This window comes from Lagenorhynchus albirostris, chromosome 18, assembly GCF_949774975.1.
Source record: "Lagenorhynchus albirostris chromosome 18, mLagAlb1.1, whole genome shotgun sequence".
NCBI lineage: Eukaryota > Metazoa > Chordata > Mammalia > Artiodactyla > Delphinidae > Lagenorhynchus > Lagenorhynchus albirostris.
In genome coordinates, this window is record NC_083112.1 from 78,447,507 (window position 1) to 78,464,038 (window position 16,532).

Genomic DNA, 16,532 nt, shown 5'->3' on the forward strand with positions numbered 1-16,532 from the left:
GGCCTGTTTTGTTCATTGAGCTGCCCTCTGGTTGAACGTTTAGGGGGTTCCCAGTTACAAGAAAAGCTGCAACGAGCCGCCTGATGGCTCAGTTTTCCACTTCCTGGCTTGGTCTCCAGGCTGGCTTTCCCAGATGTGGGATTACTTTGTCCACGAGCAGCGTCAGTAAATACCAGTGAAAAGTATCAAGATACATGCGTGTGGTTTTCTGATAACGGGAAGACACCTTTGACGTTAGGAATCTGTGCAGCTCTGCCCTGTGGGCTTTCTGTGGTGCCACAGGCCTCTCAGGGTCCTGACCCGCGTGGCGGGGCAAGAACCCTTTTACTCAGTCGTCACCCTCCCCTGCCCCGTGCCGTCTGATTCAAGTGTATCACGGCCGCGTTTCCAGGGTGGTTCTGACCCTTTCATGTCCTGTTATCTTTAAACAGACTCACGGTTTACCAAGTAAGCTCCTCCGTTTTGTGGAGAGCAGTTGAAGGCCGCAGGTTGGGCGCAGAGAGGATGCTGTGAGGCCCCCCCGAGGGTGCCGCTGTGTCTCCGCGTGGAGACAGGCCTCCTCCGAGTCTGGAGCCTGGATGACCTGTGTCCAGTTGTAGCTCTAGGTCGGGGTCCCCTTGGGGCCTTCCCTTGCTGTTCAGCTCAGACACGAAGACACTGAATGACTTGTGAGCAACTTGCCTGAGCAAGTTGTAGCTCAGAAGAAACGTCGCCTTCCCTCCCCTCGTGGTGGGCGTGGCCACCTCCCGTGGGTGCCCTGGGACCGTAACTGACCACAGCCGACCCTTCGCGTCTCGTGTGCGCTGTGCTGGGACGCGGGCGGTGGCTGAAGCCGGGGGTCTTCGCCCGGGATTCCGGCTCCTGAAGCCCCTCCATTCTAGGCCAGGGTCTCGCCCGCGGGCCTGTTGGCATTTTGGGCCGGACCACCCTTTGCTGTGGGTGCCGCCCGTGCCTTGCGGGGCACTGGGTTGTGCCCTCGGCCTCAGATGCTAGCACCCCGCCCCCCGCCCCAGTTGTGGCAACCAGAGGTGGTCGTGTGTTTCCGGATGAGGCTCCCAGGAGCGTGACGCAAACGCGGGTGGGTTCCAGCGACCCATTTGAAGACGAGGGCGCCCTGGCCGCTCGAGAGCCCAGCCCCGCAGCTCTGCCCCTGGGTCCGTGGTCCCCCCCGGGGCCGGCGTCAGGCGGCATTCCAGAGAATAAAGCCTGCAAGAGCCGTGGGTCCTCGGGGCCGTCCTGGAGGCGCAGGCTGCAGCAAGACGCGCCCGGCACCCCCAGCTTCCTGGCTCAGCCCGGACGCCAGAGGCGCTGAGGGTGGGGCCTGGGGTGGCGCTTCCACAAGCGGACACACGCACACGCCAGCACACGCTCCCTGGGTGCCCCTTTCCTCCCCGGCTCCCAGCCTTCAGGGAGGTCAGGGAAGTCACAGGCGGAGGCCTGGGAGGAGAGTCTCGGGGCTTTTCCGGTTGGTGTGCCTGAGTCTCGCTTCCGACATGATAAATGGGGAGGACTCAGTGCTGGGGCCCTGCCGGAGCCCCTCGTCCAGTGGTGATGTGTGAAGGGGGCGTGACGGGTGGCGTCAGCCTCGGGGGCGCTGGGTTCTGTGCTGCACGTGGGTAAGGCTTGCCGTTTCTGTTCGTGTAGTTGAGAACACCCGGACCTCCCGGGGGTGCCGGCCCGTCTCTGGTGCCGCAGACGCCGCCACTGACACCTCCTGTCTTTGCAGTGACCTGGCCAACGGCGCGGACGGGGCGCTGGCCACGAGCTCCAGCGGGTCGCAGTACAGCGGGTCCCGGGTGGAGACCCCCGTGTCGTACGCTGGGGAGGACGACGACGAGGACGAGGACCTCAACGAGAATGAGGGGGAGGACTGAGCCCCGCCGGCTCCGGGGACACGTCCGGGGAGGAGAACTGCTGTGAACGTGGGTCTTTCTGTTTCTTTTGCCCTCCTCCCAAGAAGAGCTCGCTGGGCCGCCGGGCTCGGCACGCGCCACCGATACGCAACGCGCCGTCCTCTGCGGGGTCCTGACGAGCTGCGCCGTCTGGTGCCGACGCACGGCCTCTCTTTACTCTTCTGGATTTTGTGTTTTCGTTTGCTGTTTTTTAAATTCAGAGTTCATTTCGCCCCTTCACAGTTCTTGCCGAGTTTGCTGGAGACGTTGCGCTCCGTCCGCGCCGAGGGAGATACAGGCCCTGCTGCCCGGCGGGCCCGAGGCAGCCGCTGAGGGGGAGGCACCACGGAACCGGCAGACGGCGAGGCTCTGCCTCTCGACGTCTTATTACGACCTTATTTCCCTTAAATTATATTGACTGCGTGACTCCATCGGGTTTCTACTTGGGTTTTGCTCTGTGTTGCAGCCGATGAATTGCGAAGCTCTTTCTTCGTTTCTGTGTGTTTGGTTTGGTAGGAGTTTACTGCCACGCTGGTGCAGCTTTGGAGACTGTCTGAGAGCTCGGAGTGGTTTATTGCTTATGGTAAAATGTGCCTGATTTCTTACAGGCAGCGTTTGGGAACTTTTATTATATAGTTGTTTACATACTTCTAAGTCTGTCACTTAAAGACATGTACTGAAACAAATGTTGTATTTGTTTCGTAAGCATCTTCCTGTAATCTATTATAAAGTTGAAATTAAATATAGAGAATGTTTTAACAGTTTTTTAACTCAAAATTTGTCAATCATTTTTAATAGTTCTTTTTTTATAAAAAGAAAAAGGAATTTCAGGACAGGCAGTAGTCTCTTTTAAAACTTCTTCACCAAGAACCATTAACTGCACAGTTGCTGTTAGCTGCCTGTTCTAAAATACTTGTCTTTCTATTGGAACACAAACAGACTTTTCTGTAATATTTTGTGGAATAAAGAGACTTAAATTGTTTGACTTGTTTAACTTGGCACTGTTAGTTTTTATTAATAAAGTGCGCATGGGCATTTTAAACAAGTCGTGTGTCCCTCTGATTCGGGATTGCTGTCTGGAGCTCATTTTCTCCCGTCAGCCGGGCCCTTCTCTGGAGGGAGGAGAGGGTCCAGGCCCAGCAGTGCACGCGGGACCCGCCGAGGCCCCTGGCCTGTCCTGCCGCTGCCCGGCGGCGGGGCCGCGGAAGGAGGTCCCGGGGACGCGGCCAGTGGTGGGGAGAGAGTTTGTGCTCTGCCTTGCTTTTAGAAGAAACGTACCCACGGCCTTTAACGTGCGAGTCCTTACGAAACGTGACCTTTGCAAACACACACATCCCCGAAAGGTCACGAAGCGCCCCAGGGAAGCAGGGGGCGGAGGGACGCAGGCTGGGTGCCCTCGCGGACACGCCCACGGTGAGAGAGCCAGGCCGAGGGCGTTCCCTGCCTTTCTGCCGGATCCTAGAAGCCGAGACAGATTTTATGGATTTGACTTTCGGAAAAAGAGTCAGATTGTAAGGTAAGATGGGGCAGCTCAGTGTTTTATTCACGTTGGTCGAAGACATCCGTGAGGGCTGCGGTGCAAGGTTGCGGCCTCGGGCAGAGTCGTGTCTCCTGAGGGCTGTGGCGGTTCCTCCTTTCTTCCTGACTGTGGCGGACTGAAGTGTCCTGAGGGCTGTGGCTGGAGAGACAGGGGCAGTGTCGGCGCCCGTGCGGTGAGGACACGGCCAGCCCCGCGTCTCCGGCCGAGTCCCCTGCGGCTGTGCCCCTGCTGCCTCTCCTCCTCCAGGGCACCCGGGCGGGTCTGGCCAAGCTGGGCACCCGGGCGTGGGCACGGGACCCCCGACACCGACCTTGCACCGGTGGTGACCCAGGTGACCGAGGGTCTGCTGGTTCCGTTGCCGCGGGAGCGCCTTGGGCAGGGGACGAGGTTCTGGTACCGTCGCCTCTCCTGCTCCTCCTGGTAGGTGCTCAGCTGCGGCCCAGTCTTCCCGGAGCATCACCCGTCAGGGGTCCAGCCTGCGTCCTTCCACGCCCGCTTCCCTGCCGTGTGGTCTGTGACCTCTAGGGGAGGTGTTCGATTCCAAAGTTCACGTCTTACAAGCTGGTGAGTAGTGGGGTTCTGCAAACCAGGAGGCCTGTGGCTACTTGGGCCGAGGACTGACCCTGGGCGTTGGCTCAGCAGTGGTCCCCGGGGCGTGTAAGCGAGCTCCCGAGAGAGGAACGTCTGGACTCGAACCTAGGCCTCTGACCTCTGACCCCAGAGCCTGTGCCCCCCCCTCCCCCAGGTGCTGGTGGTTCCGTGTATTCGACAGCAACTTGACGGAAGGTTCTAGCACTTCTTTCCAAGGGGCACTTTGTGGTCAGCAGGTGGCCGGCTCTGAGGTTCCCTGTCCCCTGCACCCCCATGGGGGGGCAGCCCCTCCAGCTGCTGCGCCTCAGTTTCCTTCCCTGTGAAATGGGATCGCAGCCTCGGCCTCCCAGGGCAGCCGGAGGAGGGACCCCGAGGCAGACGGCCTGCTGTGCTCGGACCCCGCGACGTGCGCCCCACACCCAGCCCCATCGAGGCCTCGGTGTCTCTGCTGGGGTGGCTGGGCCTCTGACCCCCAGTGTGTCGTGACAGCCCCGAGGCGGCCTGATCTCTGGGCTGGGCCTCTGACCCCCAGTGTGTCGTGACAGCCCCGAGGCGGCCTGATCTCTGGGCTGGGCCTCTGACCCCCAGTGTGTCGTGACAGCCCCGAGGTGGCCTGATCTCTGGCCTGACGTGGCACTTCCCAGGTGGCTCAGGGTTTTTGCCGGTGGGGTCGGCAACGCGGAGCAGAGACACTGTACCCTGGGCCCTGGTGGCCTTCGGGGCTGGGCGGCGGGTCCCCTGTCCCCTGAGCCTCTGCGGGGCTTCTTCCTTTGGGTTAGGACTCTGGGCTGCCAGCTCCGGGTGGGGTGAAAAGAGGGCGACAGGTGAGAGCAGGTTTGTCCTTGGGACAGAATGTTCTCGTTTCAGGGTTTTCTGAATGGCCTGGGGCTGCAGACCGCCCCACCCCCTGCCGCCCTGGAGGGGAGACTGTGCTCCGAGGAACGTCACCTCTGGGGTTTGGGCTCCGCTGCGTGGGGACACCCTTACGTCCCAGAACTGTGCGCTCTCGGGGCAGCCCCTCCCACTCCGGTTTGTAATGTCCCCGACTTGCAACTGAAAGTGTTAAAGGGAGAGGCTTTTTGGTTCATTAATTTTAGTTAATTCTTTTTAGTTAACTGAATTTGTTAGTTTGAGTTTTTAGTTAATTCTTCCCCCTCATCAGGAGAGACACGACTCTTTTACATAGATTAAGAGTGAATTTAATAAACTTGATTTTTACAGTTGAGGAATTGTGTTTTTTAAAGCCGGCAACCAGAATGCATGAAATCCTAAGTCACGTTTCATGTCAGCGCACTCCCGGTCTTCATATTAACGTATAGAAAAAATAAATTACAGCAGGAAAGGTGATGTCCGCGCGGAAGAGATGAGTCCTTTTGGGGTCTTGTTAGTTGCACAGCTGCTGCCGTAGGGTCACCGTGTTAGCCCAGCGTTTTTATCGTGGCTACAATTCTACCTAAAAAGTGACGGAGGTTTCACAGGATTCTGGCTCCGAGAGCTGGGCGCACGGGGGCCTGTCGGGTGCGGAGCTGCCTCGGGTGCCGTGTGTAGCTGGACGCGGCGTCTGCGGTCACCCTGCACCTGGGGCCAGCCGCCTGGCTCCTCTACTTCTGGATTTTAAGCTTGAACTCCACCTTCCCCTCGTAGGGGTCGTGGGGGTTGTCGAAGGTCACGTGCTCCGCCAGGATCTTGCACACGATGACGACCTCCCTGTTCACGGGGGCGTTGAGGAGCTTCGCGGCCACCAGCGGGTTGCTGTAGTGGGGCTGAGGCGGATGTGCGTTAGGACCGTCGAGGGCGGCCGGGCGCTTGGCTGGGTGCTCTCACGCCGCCCGAGAGCCGCCCGGGACCCACTGCTTAGAAACGAGGAGACTTGGCCCGGGGGGCGGGGGGCGGGGACAGACCAGTGACAGATTCAACTTCAAGTTACAGTTGATGAAAATTAATATAAAAACAACGGAGGATAAAGCCAGAGATTTGGAGAAGATGATTTTAAATGGATATGCAGTTGTCTAAGGGCCTTCTAAGGAGGCCCTTGGAAGGTAAAGGACTAGATGTGATATTTATTTTGTGTGAGAACGATGTGTTTTCAGGTAGTTACGAGAACAGGGGTTTGGGAAGCACCCGAAGATTAAGTGGTCCGGCTGGGCTAAGTGCGGCCTTGTTTCGTTTTTGCGGGTGAAACATTTAGGGCTTTCCTTCTGCTAGTGACTGCTCAGTTTCATCCGGTTCCGGAGCAGCTGTTGGGGACAGTGGCGCACACGTACCTGGGCCTTCTTCCCGTAGTAGGGGAAGTAGTGTAGGCTGTAGACGCCTTTGGGTGGGAAGTACTCCACCTGCAGGGCCGGGGCATCCGGGTGCTGGTCCTGTGGGCGAGAGGCCGCTGTGAGAAAGGCCGGATCTGGTGCGCTCGTGTCCGCCTGTGTGTCCGTGCCACGCATGCTTCTGCACGCAGGTCCACGTGTGTGCGTACGTGTGCACCGTGACCACACGTGCAGTTGGCACTAGATCTAATCTTTATCATCAGCCCAGAATCCATTAAGGGTGTAATTCGTTAGTTTGCAAGACCCCGGGTGACTTTTCAAGCTTGTGTTTTTTTCCATTTTAAACCCTCTTAGGATAAAGAAGGTGACAGAGCTGAGCGTGTGGGAACGAAGGCCCACAAGGCTGGGCGGGTGATCTGCGGAGACTGGGGAAGGACCCACACGCTGCCGTGGGGTTTGCTTCCCTTCACTGTCAGAGCCAGCGACTCGCCCGACGGCTTGAGCTCGTCTGAGGGCAGAGGAAGGGTACTTTGGTGTCTGTGCAGATCCCGGGTCAGCCTACACACGCGTGGTCGAGGAAACTCAAAAAGGAAAAACAAAACAGGACGAACGCTGCGCTCCGGGGAGACTGCAGGCTTTGGGTGGGGGGGGGGTGTCACCCCAGTGGGGCACCCGTGCTGACGGCAGAGAGCCCTGGCTGAGGGCGTGATTGTGGAAACAAACTTTAGAAAATATTCAACGAAGGCAAATTTAGTTTTTTCGTGTTGTCCTTAAAAACATGTTTTGAGAAAAACTGGACTAAATTAATGCCAACTGTTGGCAGCATTTCCGTACACACGCTGCCAGACGACAGCGGCTGTCGGTAACTTGCATATTTTTGTAAATAAGCCAATAAGAAGGACAGAGCAGCGTAGCAGATGTGCCTTGGTTTCTCCAAATAGCCACAGACATTTTGAAGCACGTCAGCGATACACTGTCCCAAATGCCTTTTGAAGCAAAACGGTGACGAGCGTTGTTTTTCTTACCAGGTTGCTTTTTCCAGAGACAGTGTAAGCCTTTACTCTCCAGGATCACATAGCTGTGCCGTTTGGCATCTTGCAAAACCATATAGAACATTTTTTCCCGATAATTCTTACCGGGTTTTTAATCCCCCAGGATAAAACCACTCTTAAGTGAAGGTTCCTGCAATTCGTGTCCCTGGCTTATTAGGCTGACGGCTGGGATGATTTTAGGGAAAAGCAGATCAGTATTTCCCACAGGTTTTCCCTCCTAAACAAGACAGCTGTGGCCGGTCACTCACCAGGAAGGCGCAGTCCACCCTGGGGGCCGTGTTGTTGCCGGGGAGAAAGTTGACGATCTGGAAGGGAAAGGTTCGGACGTGGCCTCTGTGCCCATCTGTGAGTGCGGAGGACGGGTGCCGGGGAGGCTCTGGGGCGGATGTACCAACTCCTGCTTCAAAGCCGGAAGCTCCACGCTGGGGCCGTGGTCTTGGCCGGCAGGTGGCAGAGCTGGATGGGGGTCTGAGCTTCCCGAGCCCACCTGTGCAGACGGCCCGGCCCCCAGATGCGCCTGCTGGTGCCCAGGGCCCAGTGCAGTGCCCTCCTGGCTCGTGAGGACCGCCGCCCTCCCTCGCACACCGGCTAGGCAGCCGGGACCGCAGCCCAGCTGGGCCCTAGGGCCCGGCGCGGTGTACCAGTGTGTGGCCCCCGGCCTCTTAGGGAGGAAAATGAAGGGTGCCGCGCAGACGCCAGCATGGTGCCGGGTCCTCCCCGCCCCGCCGCCAGGTCCCACCCTCCCCGGGGCCCTGCCGAGATGTCCCCTCTCGCCGCAGCGTGGACGTGCCTCCCGAGGTTGGCCGTGTTCTCACGGTCAGCCTCCCTCTGCGCCTGTCCTCAGACGGTTCCCAGGTGCCCTCCCCGCGCTGACCGCGGCCCGGCTTCTTCCAGCCGCCGTGCACACAGGGCTGCTCCAGGCTCTGCGGCTCGGCGGGGGGCGGACGCCACGGTCAAGTGGGTGGTGGGTCTGCATGGCGGCTCCCAGTTGGTCTGAGGGAAGGCGCGCTCGCGGCCAGCACACGTGCAGGAGAGGCGGGGCCCCGGTTCCCTTCTCACCTCCGATCCCCTCACTCACCCTGTTCATCTTGATGATGAAACACGGCTTTCCTTCCTCAAAGCCGAAGGTGGGGTCCGGCCGGCCCGAGCAGTTTTGCAGCATGTCTGCTGTGAACTTGCAGGAGAACTTGGTGTGGTTCGGGGCCAGGAAGCTCTCCTGGAAGAAGTACCTCTCGGCCGTGCAGTTGATGTTGGCCTCCTGGGCCGCGGGTGAGTAGCCTGGGGGACAGGCACACCTGCGGCCCTGCCCGAGCTGCGGCCCCCTCTGCCCCCCGCCCCCCAGGGGGTTCCTGAGACGAGGGAAGAATGGAGACGCTGCAGTGCATTCTGCACTCTACCTGCCAGGAAGTGGTGCAGGGCCTGCGTTAGTCCTGTCCAGGTCCTGTTGTCAGACACGTTGTAGGAGATGTCCAGGCCTTTCTCCCCGTAGACGTCTGGCCTCAAGGTCACCCCTGGAAAAAGGACGTGACGCCTTGGCCTTTGGTTGTACATCCAGGCCGTTTGCCGTTCGGTTGGCCCTGGCCTGGGGGAGGCCGTGCCTGGGACGCTTCGGGGCCAGGCCTTCGAGGGTCCCCCCGCCCCCGGCAGCCAGCAGGGCCCGGGACCCTGCCCAGGGGCCGGGGGCCGCGCCGTCCCACGAGGCCTGGCCAGGGCCCGCGGGTCCCTCCCACAGGAGGCCTGCCTGCCTGCCAGCCTCTGGGATTGGGGCACGTTCTATCACGGTGTGTTCTCAAGTTTGTAATCTATTACGTTCTGTTCTGAAATGACATAGAAGTCCTCCATGTTTTGTCCGTTGGTTGATTCAAAAAATTGACCCGCAGTTGTCACGATGATTTGCAGAGGATCCGCCGGGCGCTGACCCAGCTCAGCGCTGCTGTGGGATGTTCTCGGGTTAGTGTCTTCCTCAGAAACAGTGAAGGACGCAGGGGTGACAGATGCTCCGAGTAGCTGGGCTGGAGGAAGCTTTCCTCCCTTCGTTTCTCCCCCCGCCCTTTGCACCGCAGGTTAGCTGGCTGCGTGGGGAAGCCTTGGTCCGAACACCCTCCCCGGGACCTGGGAGTTTTGTCACCAGCGACTTCCTGCTCTTTGGCGCTGGCCCAGCCCCCTCGTCGCACGGGCCACCTTGCACTTAGACGGCACTCGCACTCTGGACCTAATTTGCTGCTGGGGAGGCGAGGCCTCCACAGGAGAGCAGCCTCGGTGCCGGTGACGCCGCACGGGCACCGAGCGCCCCTCGCCCCCCTTCCTGATCCCCTGGTGACCGTCCTCCCCGACATCCTCCCCGAGGGGCCGTGTCCCGGCCCGGCAGCCCAGGGCAGTGCAGGGCCCGGCGCCCGGTACCTGGCGACTTGAGCTGGTCCTGGTAGTCGGGGGTGTACGGGTCGACCGTGCACATGAGCACGTAGATGCACAGGGCGAAGACGCCGGTCATGACCACGTAGAAGGCCACGTAATAGAGGCTGATCCACACTGCGGGAAGGGGCGGGTCAGACGCGGCGGCAGCCGCTCGGCTGCGGGGACACGCGTGCCGCTCCCCAAACGCGTCACCTCTCAGGGTGAGCGTTGCACTGGTGTCGGGCACGTTCACGCACGGCGCTGGGCACCCGTCCCGCTGTCTGGTTCCAGACCATTCTCCTCACCCCGTAACCCTGCCCCCCTTAACTTAAAAGCCTTAAAAAGTTACACTTTTAGGAACACAGCTTTAAAACGGCTCTTCTCCAATCTAAGGCTGGGCCTTTGGGTCAGGCTGATCCTCGGCTGCTCGCAGGTGCCCGCTGTCGGCGGGTGTCGGGGCTGAGGGGGGCCTTTGGAATCACCCAGTGGGGGAGGAGAGGCCGGCCAGGGCCTGCGTCTGGGCACGGAGCCCGCCAGCCCCACGCGGCTGCTGCTGGTCCCCTGCCCTCCCCTGGCGCCCCTGCCCTGCCGCACGGACCCCAGCGGGACGGCGTCCGGCCCAGCATCTGGCCCGTGTCCGGGTTCCAGCAGTAGTGCCGGAACTCCTCCATCCTCTGGCTGCATGACTTCTTCTCCTGCAGTGCCGCCATCGCCCCGCTCCTGCCAAGGGACGCTTGGGGGAGGACATCCCCTTGGGTTTTATGGTCTCCCCCTCAGAGGTCAAGGGCACTGCGGCTCTGGGTTCCGGGGCGAGCCCAGCAGGGTGTTATCACTGCTTGGCCGTCAAGCACCGACGCCCGGGCAGGCCCGGCAGGTTCCGCTGCCGTCAGGTGCCCCTCCACCCCCTCCCTGGGCAAATCAGGGTGGCTCACTCCTCCTCTCGGGTGCCCTTGGCCCAGAGCCTTATCTGCTCTGATAATGAGCAAGGAGGCCTGCCAGGTGCTCAGCTCTGCCCACTCGCACCTCCTTGGGGAGGGAGGTGTGAGGAGAGCGGCCTGCACGAGGCGGGGCCTGGGCCCTGACGCCCAGCCGCGGCCGAGATGCTCCCTGCTCTGCGCTGATTGCAGCAGGCGCCCGAGGCCATGATGAGGCGACGGCTGGGACCCCGGTGTGGGGGGTGCTCCCGCCGCCGTCAGTCCTGGTGCTGGAGAGCCAAGCCTGCCGGTGCCCAGGGCCGCCGGCCGCGGGGCCGCAGGGGCTCCCGTCACTCGTGAACTGAGCTTCGGTGACGAGCGTGGTGTCCTCTGAGAGCCAGTGTTGGGGCCCTGTAGGACTTTGTGTCCATGGAGGAATTCACAGCCATACGATCTAGAAGTGTTTTCGGAACCGAATACACACCAGTCCCCGGGCGATTTGCTGAAATGCAGATTCTCCCAGGGACCCAGCGGACCTGGGAGCTCCCGTGGGCCTTGCTTGTGGCTGCAGGACTGTGGCAGTGTCTCGGCAGGGGACGCTCAGCCTGACAGCACGTCCGACCCACCTGGGGCGCCTTGAAAACCTGTGACGCCTGTCCCACCCCCGAGGTTCTGAGGGAGCTGACCTGCCGGGCGGCCTGAGCGTCTGGACAGCTGCGAGCCCCCGGACCTCCTGATGCGTGGCCAGAACCAACAGCCTTGGCGGTCTACATAGCTGGGGCCCGTCTCTGAGATTAGGAGGAAAGGGCAGCGCTGGGCAGACAGGACGTGGCACTGAGGCATCTTTACAAGTATCTAAGTCAGGACCCGACTGAAAGGGCGGGATTGTAAACAGAGCTGGGTGTCCATCCATTGTCACTTTCCCTCTCGGGACCCACGTAGCCAAATTGGAAGTGTTCTTCGGGGATAAAGATAGTGAAAAGCCCTCTAGCCATTATGTGTATTTTCTTTAGGATGATTTAGAGTTTGTCAGCAAAACGAACACCCTAAAATTCAGATGGAATCGCAGCATTTTAGCTTGGACTCATAGTTCCTTAATGGACCAACCCTAGGCATTTTCCTTCACACTGTTGCCCTTCACAGCTTTGGAACTTTAGGGCAGTAAAAACACAGAGTGTGGCCTTAGGCTGCGGTCTGGGACCCCTGCGCCGAGGCCTGAAGACACAGGGTAGGAACTGCTGTGCAGAGAATCGGTGCCGCCCTGTCTGGAAAGTACAGAGACACTCTTGGGACGAGCACAGCATGAATTCTTCCTGGAAGTCTCTGAACGAAATCCTCCACACTGAGTCTCTGAATTCCCAGAAGCATGAACGTGTGTGTGCTGAGCTGCACACGCGTTGTCGTGATGACCTTCCTGGGACACGTGCCCGTGGGAAGGGGAGGCCTGGGGCGGGATAGGGGGCACTGGGCTGCTTGGCGTGCCCCGCGGGGCAACGTGGGACGGACGCCCCAAAGAGAGCGAGCCCCGGGTGATGTGGGAGCTCACCCTTCCTATGCGGGGGCCTCGACTCCCACCCACCCCCCACAGCAAGGGACCGGAGCCCATCCCTCCGCAGCGGCCATGGGGTCAGCGGAAGCCCACGAACGCCGAAGGACTGGATGATAGGAAGATTCCCAGCTTTCGATGGGTAATCACTCATCAGAGCGAGAACCAGGCAGATCTCCAAATGAAGTGAAAACAAGATGATCAGTAGATGCCACACTGAGGTGACAGATTCTGAAATCATCTGACAGGTTGTAAGATGCTTCAGCCAGCAATGATGATTGTGCTTGAAACAAATGGAAAGACAGAAGTAGAAAGTTTAAGGCAAGAAATAGAAGACATAAAGACCAAATGGAAATTTTAGATTCAAAAAATACAATAACCAAAATAAAAAGCTCAAAGAATGGATTCAGCAGCAGAAGGGAAGGGACCAAGGAAAGAATCACTGACATGGAAGAAAAAACAATAGAAATTTCCGGATTTGAACAATAGAGAGAAAGTAGAGCCAGAAAAAAAGTGCCCAGCCTCAGTGACCCAGGGGCCGTAGGAAAGGCCTAACGTCGGTGTCACTGGAGTCCCGCAAGGAGAGAAGAAAGAGTGGGGCTGGGGCATAAACCTTCAGACTCAAGAAGCTGAGAGAACCCCAAACAAGATAGCCCCCAAATCCATGCCAAGTTGCATCAAGATTAAACTTCGAATATCCAAGACAGACACAAAAAAACCTAGAAAGCATTTGCAATTGCTCCAAACAAAAAGGAATATTTAGGTGTTGATCTAATAAAACATGTATAAGACTTGTATGCTGAAAACTACATAATGGTGATGAAACAAAAGTCTAAGTAACTAGAGACACACATTGTGTTCGTAGGTTGGAAGATTCAACACAGTCAAGTCAATACTCCCCAAACTGATATACTGTTTTAACACAATTTCTATCAAAATCCAAGCAAGATTTTTTTTTTTGTATCTATAGGCAAGACTCTTCTAAAATTTATTTAGAAAGGCTAAGGAACTAGAATAAATACTTTCTTCTTTATTTGGAATACTTTTTTGAAAATATTTCTTAAAAAGAAAATTAAGGTAAGAAGACTCAGTCTACTCAATTTCAAGGCTTATTATATAGCCACAGTCATCAAGACAGTGTGGCGCTGGTGGAGGGACAGACACAGTGAACAGTGAAACAGGACAGAAAACTCAGAAGTGGACTCACAGATATGCCCAACTGATTTTGACAAAGAAATTCAATGAAGCAAAGACGGCCTTTTCAACACATGGAGGTGGACCAACTGGACATCCGTGAACCCTGACCTAAGCCTCACACCTTGCAAAAAAGTGAACTCAAAATGGTCATGGATTTAAATGTAAAAGTGTAAAAATTTTGGAAAAATACATGGGAGAAAATCTTCAAGAACCAGGGTTAGGCAGAGAGTCCTTAGGCCTGACACCAGAAGCGCAATCCATAAAAGAGAAAATTGAAAAATTGGACCTCCAACGCAACAGCAAAAAGGCAAGCAGTCCAGTTAGACCACGATCAAAAGACACAATGGGATGTTTCACCGAAGAGGATTCACAGACGACAAACACATGGAAAAATGTTCAGTATCATTAGCCAGTAGGGAAATGCAAATTAAAAACACAATGGGGTACCACCTATCACAAGAGCTAAAATAAAAAATAGTGACAACTCCAAGTGTCGGTGAGGATGCTGAGAAACTGGATCGCTCGTGTGTTGCTGGCAGGAATATAAAATGGTAGAGCCGTCTGGAAAAGAGTTTGCCAGTTTCTTAAAAAATTGAACATGCAAACACCATACGACTCAGCACATATGCTCTTGGGCATTAATCCCAGAGAAACTGAAATTTATATCTGCACGAATATCTGTATGTTTTTCGCAGCTTTATTCATGATAGCCCAAACTGGAATCAACCTAGGTGTCCTTCAACAAGTGAATGGTTAAACCAGCCGTGGTCCATTCACACCATGGAATACTCCTCAGCAGTGAACCTACAGGTGCGTGTAACCGCCTGGGTGAATCCAGGGAGTCATGCTGAGAGAAAAGAGTGAACCCCCAAAGTGACACACTGTGTGATTCCACGTACAAAGCATTCTTGAAAGGACGACTTTATGGAAATGGAGAACAGATCAGTGGTTGCCGGGGTTCAGGACAGGGCTTGGGGTGGGAAGGAGGTGGGTGTCTGTGAAGGGGGACCGTGTGGCGTCAGGGGTTCCTGAGCATTTGCTGTGCTGGCGTCGTATCCACGCTGCGATCCCGAGCTGCAGTTGGGGGAGATGCTACGACTGGGGGATTGGGTGAGGGGTGCAGGGGTCTCTGGGTTATTTCTTTTAACTGCGTGTGCGTCTACAATTACTCTGAATAAAAACTTTAAAAAAAGGGCCAAGTGAGTTTGGGAAGCTCTGCATGCTTGACCCCTCTTAGAGAGCCAAGTTCACTCTTCAATCTCTGAGTCCCGTGATCGCAAACATGTTTAACGCAGTTTATCTGAATGCTTCCCACTTCCCCAGGAGGTAGTTCAGCTCAGCGTTAATCCAGTGGGAGTTGCCGTCCTCAGACACCGCCTCTCGCAGGGCTTCCTGATCTGGGTACCAGCCCCACTCCAGGCCCACTGAAGCAGATCTTTATTTCTCCAGGTGGTTCGTGTCCCCGCACTGCTGGGAGGCGCTGTCTGGGGACACACCGTGAGAGACACCGTAGAAGGGGCTCCGGTCCACAACACGCCTTGGAGCCGGAGCCGCCGACCCGTCTGAACACTGACGGGTTAAAGAAAAGGCAGGAAGGGTTTGAAGAGATCAGCTCAAGGTCGCCTGCTAGTGAGTGCCAGGCTGGACGCACCAACCCACCTGCTCAGCTGCAAGTTCTTATTTCTGCTTCCCCGACTGCTACACAGAGTCCGCCTGTCTCCCCATACCCACTGACAGAATCTCACTGCCCTCCCGACCCTCTCCTCCCTGCGTGGGGTTGCTTACCCGGCCTCTTCTGGCTGGGGTGTTCTTCATTTCTGTGGCCCTTCTCTTCCTCCCCTCTCTAAACTGTAGCCAACCCCCATCACTTCCTTGTCATTCTTTCCCATACATGTACCAAGCACCTACTGTGTACTAGAACAAGGCAGACAAGGCCATACCCAGGTGTGCCCCAGGTGTGTCCCAAGTGTCCTCCAGCTGTGTCCCAGCTGTGCCTCAGGTGTGCCCCAGGTATGTCTCAGGTACCCCCCAGGTGTGCCTCAGGTGTGTCCCAGCAGTGCCCCCAGCTATGTCCCAGGTGTGTCTTAGGTGTTCCCCCAGTGTGTCTCAGGTGAGCCCCAGGTATGTCTCAGGTGTCCCCAGGTGTGCCCCTGGTGTGCCCCAAGTGTCCTCCAGCTGTGTCCCAGCTGTCTCAGGTGTGTCCCAACCATGCCCCAGGTATGTCCCAGGTATGTCTCAGGTATCCCCCAGGTCTGCCTCAGGTGTGTCCCAGGTGTCCTCCAGCTGTGTCCCAGCTGTGCCCCAGCTATGTCCCAGGTGTGTCTTAGGTGTGCCCCCGGTGAGTCTCAGGTGAGCCCCAGGTGTGTCCGAAGTGTCCCTCAGGTGTGCCCCAGGTGTGCCCCAGGTATGTCTCAGGTGTCCCCCAGGTGTGTCTCAGGTGTGCCCCTGGTGTGTCCCTGGCCTCTTCGCTCCCTTCTCTCTCCTGCCTCTCTCTGTGTGGGACCTCAGCCTGGGTGTAGCTGGTGTCTCCTGCATCCCCGTCCTAATTTCACCTGAACCTTTCTCTTGGCGTTTCTCCTTCACCAGCCAGCACAGCCCAGGTGAGGGCAGGGGCTGATGTGAAGCTGATCCCTGGGCAAGGGCCGGGGTTACGTTAGGTCATCAGAGCCGCCAGCATGACACAGCTGCTCTCAGCGTCAGGTCAGGACAAATGTTGGTCCCCACATAGTGACCAGTCCCCTGGCCAGGGGTCTCACCCGTGGACGCCCAGAAAGCCTGTTCCTAAACTCCTATCATCAGCTGGTTTTATTCTCACTCGCGGGTTTTCTAAAGAAAAAAATGACACATAGTGGGGAAAACACCAGCCATCTTTGTGAATTCGGGTTTCTCCTGGGCCCCCTCCCTTCACCTGGGCCCCGTGTCCCCACCAGGAAACAGGCGGAGGGTCCAGCTCATCTGCGCGGGCCAGCGGGCCGGACGGGGAGGCTCGGGGCTCCGCGCCGGGCCTGGGCCAGGTGTGCCCTTCCCGCGGGAAGGGGCGGGGCAGGTGGCCCGTCTAATCCCCGCGAGCGGCTTAGGGACTGTCTTTTTCTGGCACCTGCTCCGCCCTGCGCGCCCGCCACTCCAGCCGGGATTTCGCCTGAGC

At 57.7% G+C, this 16,532-nt stretch overlaps 2 protein-coding genes across 10 annotated transcripts in view; one reads left to right on the top strand and one right to left on the bottom strand.

Annotated features, from left to right (window-relative positions):
- Positions 1–2,886, top strand: part of TFDP1 (transcription factor Dp-1) — a 30,071-nt gene extending 27,185 nt beyond the window's left edge. For 5 of the 9 annotated variants that reach the window (XM_060129370.1, XM_060129371.1, XM_060129367.1 and 2 more), the window contains one exon: positions 2,136–2,886. In XM_060129370.1, the coding sequence (XP_059985353.1) occupies positions 2,136–2,310 (175 nt within the window). In that variant the 3' untranslated portion in view covers positions 2,311–2,886. Of the gene's footprint in view, positions 1–431; positions 448–1,644 lie in introns of all 9 variants that reach the window. The other 4 variants (XM_060129372.1, XM_060129369.1, XM_060129373.1 and 1 more) reach the window with 4 other exon arrangements.
- Positions 2,887–5,624: 2,738 nt separating this feature from the next.
- On the bottom strand, positions 5,625–10,440 carry ATP4B (ATPase H+/K+ transporting subunit beta). The gene is made up of 7 exons (XM_060129406.1): positions 10,329–10,440; positions 9,737–9,865; positions 8,734–8,847; positions 8,415–8,614; positions 7,585–7,641; positions 6,288–6,386; positions 5,625–5,786 (listed from the first exon to the last, which is right to left on the bottom strand). Exons 1-7 carry the CDS (start codon positions 10,438–10,440, stop codon positions 5,625–5,627), a joined length of 873 nt encoding a protein of 290 aa, XP_059985389.1.
- Between the last annotated feature and the right edge of the window lie 6,092 nt (positions 10,441–16,532).